This window comes from Rutidosis leptorrhynchoides, chromosome 4 (genome assembly GCF_046630445.1).
Source record: "Rutidosis leptorrhynchoides isolate AG116_Rl617_1_P2 chromosome 4, CSIRO_AGI_Rlap_v1, whole genome shotgun sequence".
Taxonomy (NCBI): domain Eukaryota; kingdom Viridiplantae; phylum Streptophyta; class Magnoliopsida; order Asterales; family Asteraceae; genus Rutidosis; species Rutidosis leptorrhynchoides.
In genome coordinates, this window is record NC_092336.1 from 508,029,629 (window position 1) to 508,040,019 (window position 10,391).

At 37.2% G+C, this 10,391-nt stretch overlaps 2 protein-coding genes across 2 annotated transcripts; both read right to left on the minus strand.

The window, feature by feature from the left end:
• Positions 1–2,563: 2,563 nt before the first annotated feature.
• LOC139842483 (protein NSP-INTERACTING KINASE 2-like) lies at positions 2,564–6,232 on the minus strand. The gene is made up of 4 exons (XM_071832619.1): positions 5,797–6,232; positions 4,414–4,674; positions 3,350–4,225; positions 2,564–3,142 (listed from the first exon to the last, which is right to left on the minus strand). The coding sequence occupies exons 1-4, from the start codon at positions 6,230–6,232 to the stop codon at positions 2,658–2,660; spliced, it is 2,058 nt and encodes a 685-aa protein (XP_071688720.1). The 3' UTR covers positions 2,564–2,657.
• A 2,493-nt stretch (positions 6,233–8,725) lies between these two features.
• On the minus strand, positions 8,726–10,039 carry LOC139842485 (uncharacterized). The gene has a single exon (XM_071832620.1). It carries the CDS (start codon positions 10,037–10,039, stop codon positions 8,726–8,728), a length of 1,314 nt encoding a protein of 437 aa, XP_071688721.1.
• Between the last annotated feature and the right edge of the window lie 352 nt (positions 10,040–10,391).

Genomic DNA, 10,391 nt, shown 5'->3' on the forward strand with positions numbered 1-10,391 from the left:
GCTGCTGAACAACGACACACACAACAATCACAACAACAACGACAATCTCCAGCTGCTGCTACTCAAGAAACACGTGCTGAAACTGATACAGAAGTTCATGCTGCTGCATCTACGACTGTTATTACACGAGATACTGCAGTTACTCTGTTAAGCGAGAAGGTTGTAAATATGGCTTCTGAATTTGAAAAGTTTAAAGAATAAGCTAATGAACGAGAAAGAAGAAGATGCTGAGATTGCTAAACTGACCAAGCAGGTTGAAGATCAACAGGTTGAAATGAAGAAGTTAAAAACTAAGGTTGATGCTCAGAATTTGCTGATTGTAAAGGCCGAGTCTGCAGCGAACAAGGCACTGACGAAAGTGCTTGAGTGGGAAAATAATTTCGATATTGAGGCTGTTGATCTCGAAGAGGATATAGATTTTGGTAATTTTGACGATCAAGGCGAGGATGAGCTAGGTTTGGATCTTGCTAAAGGCACAAGCGAGAACCCACTGTCAGTAATTCCTCTAAATATTGATTATTCTTTTCGTGATTTTTTAGCAAAGCAGGATCGTCTGAATCACTCAGCTGTATTTGATGATTTAGAAGAAGGGGAGATCCCGCCGGATCTAAGCGCTGAGGAACAGGCCGAGCTAGTGCGTCAAGAGCAACAAACAAGTACTTCAGCTGACACGACTGCTAGCTCATCTTTTGAGAATCGTTACGATTCTAATGATGATTTTGAGGAAACTGTCGTAGAAAATGAAAACGACAACGATTTTGATGAAGTAATTATAGAAGATGAACCAATAGGTGATTTTCCGGAGTACGAACGTAATAACGATAAAGATCTACCTACGTTTCAAGATTACTTCAAAATGAGTGAAGAGCTTCTAAACCGTAAATGCGAAGAAAAAGAAAAGACCGAAGATTTGCCTCCAGAGTTTTTACCGGTCAAAATAAATGAAGAAAAGGTAGAAGTTCTAGAAGCTGAATGGAAGATCCTGTTGAGGATCAGAAAATATTGTGAGAAGCCAGCGCCAGAACCTAAATGGCTGAACTACATTAATAAGCCGGCGAATCTTTTGGCTAAAGGAAAAATCATTGCTTGGGCCTACATCAAAGAGTTTGATATATACGCAATAAAGAAGGAGTACGGAGTGGACTACATCAAACATGGATTCGAGTTCAAGACTCTACCGTACTTTGAATTTATGCAGGTGGCTAGGCTCAAGATGTTATATCGGAATTATGACGGAATTCCTGATATTATTTGCAAGAAGATAATACGATCGTTCTTGTCAAAGAACTTTGAGGGATTCAGCCCTCAATTTCCCACGATCACTTATCGAACAAACAAGAAAACGGGCGAACGAAGAAAGATTGTTAAATACCAGTCGGGAAAATATATGAGAAAGGTTCATGTGATGAAAATGCCACAGAACTTTAGCCCACGTTTTCGCTGGTGGTACTACGATGAACGCTCAGAGGAAGCAGTCATCGTTTTGGACAAATCGAAGGAAGATGAGACCGATACGATACGGGTTTAGATCCCGTTTGGTTGAGAAATTGCTGTGAAGCTGACATCTTCACATTATACTACAATCGGATGCTGTACAGGCCAGAGAATAGAGTTCAAGCACAACAGTACATTCGTGTTGCAAAAGTTTGCTACTTGAACAATATGGTTACAGATCCGTACAGTGATTGAAGCAGATCGAAGACTTATGAGGAACTAGGTCTTAGGGGGAGTTTGTTAGTGCATAATTTGTAATCCATAGTTCCATGAATGTTAATGTATTATTCGATCATGTAGTAACCTGTAATATTGTTAAACGTTGATTATCGATTGCTACTTTATATATATGTAAACGTTTAAATGTAATGTGTAATGTTACTCGACAGTCGGCCGACTGACATAGTCAGTCGACCGACTGTCAACCACAGTCGACCGACATAAGATCTGGGATATTTAAGCCAAGTTAATCTCCACTAATTTGGTTAACCACTTAATTAATTTTACACACACAAACAGTTCCAGGTACGGTCTCTCTCAAACCTTCATGTCCAAATACCACAGAATGTCAGTCTAGGCTTCGTGTTTATCAAGATCTAATCTTGGTTTGACTCGTACGAACCCGAAAACCCATAGATATTCGTTTAAGCTCTAGTGTTATTCCGCCTCTAGATCGTGTTAGGTTGATTCTAAGGTCCCTTTTCAGCGTCTATAACTTTCCAGCTTAATAGGGTATCATCCAAAGGGGACTTAACCACCCACACACGCGTTAGGAGAAAACCCAAATCGCGACAACCCTGGCAGTACGGTTGAAGGTTGGAAAAACCCCCTCCGAGAAGCTAATTCTCGCAGTACCAATTAGATCCCGGCACTTAGAATCGAACATGCGCCTACGCGTTAAGGACAAACAGAATCACTCAGGCAATGCCTTGGTTGTCACGAAAGACTCATATATTGCTGATTAAGATTTGAAAAGTTTAGACATATTTCATTACAATCAAGTCAAACAAATGAAAGTACAAATCCTAGATAAGCTCAGATCACATAAACAACTTTACGTGTTCTGGAGTTAAATTACAACAATAACCTAGTAACTCGAGTGAGAAACTCGAACAAAATAACTCCCCTACTTTTCTAAACCTTCCAAAATACCAATATGTAAATCAAGATGTAGTAGAACCAATATTACTTAATTCTTGGGCCACTGTCATAATCGAAGGCCTTGAGTTCGGGCATTCGTGAGTGCACATCAACGCAATTTTACCGAGCATAACAGCTTCTGGTTCAGAAAACTTCCCATCAAGATTAACATCCACAAAATCTTCAAAGTTGCACAACTCGGCACCTTGGCGAATAGATGTGCCAATTCTTGTTTTACCTGAAACAATTTGGAAAATGAGAATCCCAAATGCATAAACATCGCTCTTGTCAGTAAACCGGCCCGTTGTTGTGTACTCGGGTGCAAGGTATCCCATTGCAGCACTGGCTTTTAGTGTCGAGAAGATGATGTCATTCGCTAGTAGTTTGTGTAGACCTGAACCCGACAACAAAGGATCATAGTGTTGATCGAGCAGCACTTTTTCGGCTGATATGTTTTGATGAACGAGAGCTGGTTTCTTTCCTTTGGTCCCGTGTAGGTACTCGATACCTAGTACAACAAATACAAAACAGAACATCAACCATTATTGCACGTATATGGTGGATTTATCGGTAAAAAAGTTGTACTGTATAACTCATTAATGCACGTATGTGGTGGATCTATCAATAATTGTGGTGGAAATATCATCATCCAGTTCTAAAACATAAAACTAAACACCCCCCATGAAATTTTCATCAAAACTAGATTTTTACTAACCTTTAGCGACGCCTTGGATAATCGAGAATCGAGTAGACCAATCGAGAACATTCCCATTTCCAGTTTTGCCCTTGACATCGAGATACCGCAACAAGTTACCCTTTGCAACGTAATCATATATCAAGAAACACTCTCCCCTACCTTTTGAACAACAAAAGCCGCGTAATTTAAGAAGATTCTCATGTTTTAACGACGTTAAAATCTTTAATCCCTTCAAAAACTCATTTTCATCAGATATGCAGCTTGTTTTCGCTATACGTTTAATAGCAACTATAGTTCCATCCCTTAATATCCCTCTATAAGTAGCTGAAAAACTACTTCTCCCTAATAAATTCGAGTCAGAAAAGAACCGAGTTGCCGACTCGACGTCATCGACATTGAATACATAGCTCTCGAGAACTTCTTGTAACAACCCACTTCCAGTTTGACTTTTTGACATGGGGTCCCACCCGTTTGAGTACTCGAGACTTATAAGCGGTGAAGCGCTTCTTCGGTTGACTATTTCTTTGACTTGATACTGATCGGTACTAATCCGACTGTCGGAAGATTCAAACGCAGTTCCGATTCTCTGCTTTCTTCGACGATACCATATGAAAGTAAAAATTCCCGCAACTAAAAACATGGTGGTCACTACGGCTCCTAGTATGGCTGCAAGTCCGGCATTTGTTGACTTTGACTTTGACTGGTTCCCTGTTACATATGCAGACTGTGGAATGGCCTTGGATGTGACTCCTTTCGACTGTGGGCCAAATGGCTCCGGTTTATTAGGGTTTTCAGGGCCAAAAGAAGAGTTGCACACGTCTAGATCAGCAAACCCAGATCCACATAACTCTGAGTTGTTTGCGTACTGAAACCCGTCATCAAGTTTCTTCAAAACTGTAAAAAATTTCAGGTAAATACGTCACTCATTAATTTCAAATCATTAATGTACACAAAATTACATTCCTACAAACCACGGTATGTTCTTGCATTTTTGTACAATTAATGGTTTGAAAAGTCAAAGTCAAACAAGAGAAAGTGGCGTTATAAGGAACAACCAAATGATCGATATAAAGTAAGATTACCTAACGGGACATTTCCCGAAAGTGTATTATTTCGCACATCCAACACCTGCAACAATGGGGCATCAGCGATTGTTAACGGGATGGATCCAAATAGACGATTAAAGCTTAAGTCCATCCTCTGTAACGTCTCCAAATCTCCAAGATTAGCGGGGATTGCACCCGTAAGTTGGTTATATTGAAGAGCAAGAACATTAAGTTTCTTTAAAGATCCAAGTTGTGAAGGCAAGCTTCCAGTCAATTGGTTGTAGCAGAGTTGCAAAACTGTAAAAACAACGTTAGAAAATATAACTATAAAATTGTTTAAGAAAATAAAACGCGTTCTTTCATTTTGTCTGTCCCGTCTTTGTTTCTGGGCACATAAGGTTTTACCATCACTTGCTCGTTTGTGTGATGGCAGGTCCCATTTACGCCGAGTAATGCGAATGGGACCCACATTTTTTGTTTCATCACTCATTGTATAAACGTGACAAATACGGAACATATGATCTTGCATTGGATCCCATGAAAGACCCACTAGTACATCTTCATAGACCATATGGACCCAATAATGACTACATTATTTCTTAAGAACCTTAAAACATTAGTACAATGTTGTTAGAAGGAAGATATCACCATAAAAACAATTTTTATTTTATTTTATTTAATTTTCAACCAATACACACTCTAAGAAATTGCATTTACAGCCTCAAGAAACTACACATTTTGAGTTTAAAAATTTCCAACCCCATAGTAATGATGCTATAATGACTTGTATTTGATGTATTGTGACTTGTACCTTGTTTCAAGTCAATAGTTTCCACTAAATGAGCTAATCTAACATAATTCTTTCTTCCTTACTTGTTATTAATGTCAATTAATTCTACTCATTGCAGGAACTTTAAAACACACACACACACACATTATTGTAAACAACAGACATTATTGTGCCTCCATTAATTTCGAAATAAATAAATGTCTTAAATCCGGATTACATTTCATATGCATCATAAAAAGACCACATATAGAGTATCTTTATTCAGGTTTGAATCTTTATGACAAATTAAAGAAGAGAATCACACAAAATTAACTTTAAAGATTAGCCTTTCTTCAAGCTCAGAAAGAATCTATACAGAAAGAGAATATATGCTTATTAACTCATGTCCATTTACCACAAGGTAAAGAACATTATAAATTAAATAAACTCATAATAATTTTATTATTAAATTAAATATTAAAAATTAAATTACACTACAAAATAGCCACATTTTTAGTCTATATATAGATATAGATGCTCTAATCAAGTTTGAATTTTTACTAAAAAAAAAAAAGTAAACCTCACAAATTTATGAATTATGATACCAACAAATTACAATATTTAATTGGAAAAGGCCCAGAAAAACAAACCTTGAAGATTAGCCATTTTCTCAAGCTCAGGAGGAATCTCTCCAGAAAGATTATTAACATTAAGATACAGATCAGTGAGCTGAGTCAACTCACCAATCTCTTTAGGAATTTCACCATGCAACCCATTAAAATGCAGGTACAACCCAGTTAAGCTTTTTAGCTCACCAATTTCAGCAGGTATTTTACCAAAAAGCCCTTTACCCTGAAGAGAAATATTCATCACTTTACCAAATTCATTACAAGCAACACCCTCAAAAGCTCCATCACAGTAACTTTTAGCATCTGCGGTCCAAGAATTTAGGGTTTGGCCTTTTGGGTCTAAAAAAGATTTAATTTTTATGAGGGTTTCAAGTTCTGAAGTGGGGTTTTCTTCATTTTTAGCTTGGGCTTGCAAGGAGAGATTGAAAACAAGTAAAACAAGAAAAAGGGTTTTCATTGTCTTTTTTTCTTCTTCTGGGGAATGGTGGTTTTTGGGTTTGAAGATGAAGAGAATGGGTGTTTTTTGAGTGAGCAAAATGGTTAGTAAAGAAACTGACAAAAATCACATGTTTAAGACAGGAATCAAGATTGAAACGGCATTGTTGTTTGAGTTCAAATTAGTTACAACTAGATTCATGTACTATTATTATATGTCAATTTTAGTCCTCTTTATTATTGATTTGTGATGCATATAGTCCATAAAGTTTTGACTTTAAGACCATCTTTATCCCTGAAGGGGCGTGTTGGCGTGTTGCTGGGTGGGGGTGGGGTGCTTGATGAGCGTGCTGCTAGACTGCTGTGTAATAGGGTGGAGTGTTAAGTGGCGTGTTAGGTGATGTGTTAAAATCTGATTAGAAGTTAGGTGAAAAGGGGATAAAAACTAATTAAAAAATAAGGAAAAATGCAGTACATGAGCCATTTCTTCCGTGTCCACTTGATGCACACCACCAACACATGAGCCAACACGCCCCATTACCATGTGATGGGTGGCGTGTTGGCCTAACACATGGTGCAACACGGCAGCGTTAAACAAGGTCTAAATGTACTACACCTTATTCGACTTGAGTTTACACTTCCTAATGGTTCTAGCTTTAAGTAAAAGATATCATTTGTTTGAAAGGGTTTTTAGTTAATTTGTTTGAAAGGGTTTTTAGGTTGATAACATTTTTTCAAAAGTTGTAACTACGAATTGAACTTAAACTTCAGCTTCACATTAATTTAATCAATTACGGAGTAAATTATTTTTAAAGATATGTTAAATAGAATTCCTACAAAAATTTTTTGAACGACGATATCCACATCGAATGCTCTCATTTGTCACCCATACACACATTTGGAGAAAACCCAATTCGCAACGATGTTGACAATACCATCAATGGTTGGAAAAACTCCCGAAGAGTCATTTGTTTGAAAGGGTTTTTAAGTTGATAAACAGAACACGCTAAAACTTACATAAAAATGATACGGAGTATTGTATATAACTGAAAAATTAGAAACATGTGTCTAGTAATTAGTAAATACATAGATTTTTTTTTTTTTTTTTGGGCAATGCTCCAAAGTTATATATTATGAAGATCAAATTTGAATCTACACAAGATATTCACAAGTTTCAACCACTAAGCTACCTCTTGAAGTGGCGCAACAAATACATAAAAGCTGTATAAAAACCATTTTACATGCTTTTATAGTAGATAGCATACAAGTATCAACTTGAGATAATCTCGAGTCATGAGTTATAAATACTCCCTCCGTCACTATTTAATTGTCACCAGACAAAAAACACACAGTTTTAGGAAATCCCACTAACTTCATTCTCCACCAATAAAATATATTCTGTCTCCACTATAACCTCTTTTGATTGGTTTAAATACTAAGTGGACAATTAAAAAGGGACGTCCCAAAATAGTATAGTGGACAATAATATATGGACGGGGGAGTACATTATTTAAACAGAAGCTGAGAATGCCTAAGACATGTTTCCTCATTAGTTCACAGATTCAAATAGCAAAATATTACTCCGTATAATTGTGCATATCGAGAACTTTTGAAATACATTTATCATGGATGATAAGTTTTACTATCATTAGACCATTCGTAACGGTAGGGGGCGTAGGTTGGGGGCGTGGGTTGCTTTTTTATGACTAGGACGTGTGAGTGGTTTGAGTGAAGTAGTGGTTGTGTGGGTTTGTGGTGTGGGTTAGTGGTGTGGGTTAATGGAAAGCTGATGTGGCATTTTATTTTTAATTTTTTCTGTTTTATTTATTTCTTTTTTGAATTTAGTATTAATATTTTTAAATTTAAAATTTAAAATTCAAAATAAACGGCTATAAAAATCCGACCGTTTTTTTTTTTTTTTTTTAAATGATACTTTTCACCTATAAATACACCCACATACCCAACTCATTTCACACACTTCACTACTCAACTCAAAATCAAACTACTTTCAATCAGTCAAAATGAAAACAATTCCCCCAATGATTATGATGATGTTTTTTGAAGACGATTATGATGATGAGATGGAGGCAAGCTATCTTCGTACCTACGATCAATGGTACGGGATAAAAGATACCATTGAAGATCGTGGTAACCGCATTACTCTGTATGTGGTTAATGAAGATGAAGAAACGTTGGGTTGGCGTTACATCGATGAAGCAAACGAAGAAGAAAAAGAAGAACCGGTGGCTCCAGAGTACGACACAGATGGTCGTTTTTTTTATGAACTCTACTGAATTCATCAAAATTTGTGTTGTGTTTTAAGATCTTATGTTGTATTTCAGTTTAATTTAGTTCTTGTTTAAAAATGTAACCGTTGGTGTGTTCAATAAAAGTGATGTTTAAAAATAAAATTACATTACTCAATAAGTAAACACGAATAACATTAATTAAAAATACTGAAATTAAAAATTACATAATTTAAAAATCTTAAACGAAACTAGAAATACATAACAAATTACTCAATAATATTAGCGGTACGAAAGTAAGGTGATAAGTTCCAAACGTGCTCGGTTAAATCTGCCTCTAACTGTTTGTGAACTTGCCTATCTCTTATTTCCTTAACCATTGCATCTCGATCCCTCAAATCCCTGAGTAACCGGCGTGGTGGGTTCCGTTGTATCATTCTTTCTTCTTTCTTCCCAATAACAAACCCGTTATTTTCTTGAATCATGTTATGTAATACGATACACGCATACATATGTCTTCTTATTTTGTTGAAGTGCAAAGATCTCGCCGGAGTTTTTAACATTTGAAATCTACCCTGTAATACTCCAAATGCACGCTCAATATCTTTTCTCGCACTTTCTTGAAACCTTTTAAATTTTTCCCGCGGTTCGTCAGTTGGAGAATGGGGAGCTTTGACCAACATTGCCCAATCGGGGTATATACCATCACCTAGGTAATAAGCTCTTTCGTAGTGATGGCCGTTAACATCGAATGGTGAAGGTGGAGCAGTTCCATTTTTAATGGTGTTGAACAATGGTGAATAATTTAAAACGTTAATGTCGTTGTTCGCACCCGCCATACCAAAGAATGCATGCCATATCCACAAATCTTGCGAGGCGACTGCTTCAAGCATAATGGACGGGCCTTTTTTATCTCCTCTAGTATATTGACTTTGCCACGCAATTGGACAATTCTTCCACTCCCAATGCATACAATCAATACTACCAAGCATACCCGGTAAACCATGTTTTTGGGCATGAAAATTATACAGCCGAGCAATATCTTCGGCTGTTGGTTTTCTCAAGTACTGTCTAGCAAACAAATGAAACACGCATTTACAAAAATTATCTAAACATAAAGCAGCTGTTTTCTCACCAATTTTTATGTATTCGTCATGTAAATCAGGTGTAGTTCCATACGCCATTTGACGTATGGCCGCCGTGCATTTTTGTAGTATCGTCAAACTTTGACGACCAGTAGCATCGGGACGTTCCCTAAAAAACATAAAATAATCGGGAATATCGCTACTATTAAAGTTAGATATACCTTCGATGATACGGAGAAATAATTCACGACTCATTCGATAACGTCGCCTAAAGTTCTTTTCCGTATAGTTTGGAGTTTCAGAAAAATAATCGTTGTATAACCTCACTGCCGCATCTTCACGATCCCTTGGAATATAGGTACGGGGGCGAGGGACTCGTGAACTTGAAGCTTCTCCCTCGACATCTTCGTCCGCCAAACTACTAATAAAATTATATATTTTTTCATCATCCGAATCGTCATCAATAATAAATTCGAGCATTTTGAATGTTTTATCCATTATGAAATTTTATAGTATTTGTAAATAAGAAAGGAAAAGTAAGGAGGAAAGAAATGTATATAGAATGAGTAAAATGGGTGTGTGTATATAGGATAAATAATATTGGATTAAATTTTTTTTTTTTTTTTCTAATTTGCCCAAATTGCAACGGATACATTGAAAATTAATTAAAAAAATTGCCAAGTGTCCCAATCAATTTCACCCACTCCCGTTACCACCCCCGTCGCCTACCCACGCCACCACCGCAACGCCACCACCGCCGCCCCAGCCACGCCCCGCTACCTCCTTCCTCCCTGCGTGGCCGGTTGCCACATCACCACTCACGGCGTGGCCGTGCTCCCGTTACAAGTCG

Bases quoted from the DNA above. Each gene is read 5' to 3' on its own strand.
- LOC139842483 (XM_071832619.1), bottom strand. From the start codon at position 6,232: ATGAAAACCCTTTTTCTTGTTTTACTTGTTTTCAATCTCTCCTTGCAA. The intron at 4,675-5,796 runs GTTTGTTTTTCT...TTGTTTTTACAG, and splicing joins GAAAATGGCTAATCTTCAAG to TTTTGCAACTCTGCTACAAC. The intron at 4,226-4,413 runs GTAATCTTACTT...AATTTTTTACAG, and splicing joins TTCGGGAAATGTCCCGTTAG to TTTTGAAGAAACTTGATGAC.
- LOC139842485 (XM_071832620.1), bottom strand. From the start codon at position 10,039: ATGGATAAAACATTCAAAATGCTCGAATTTATTATTGATGACGATTCG.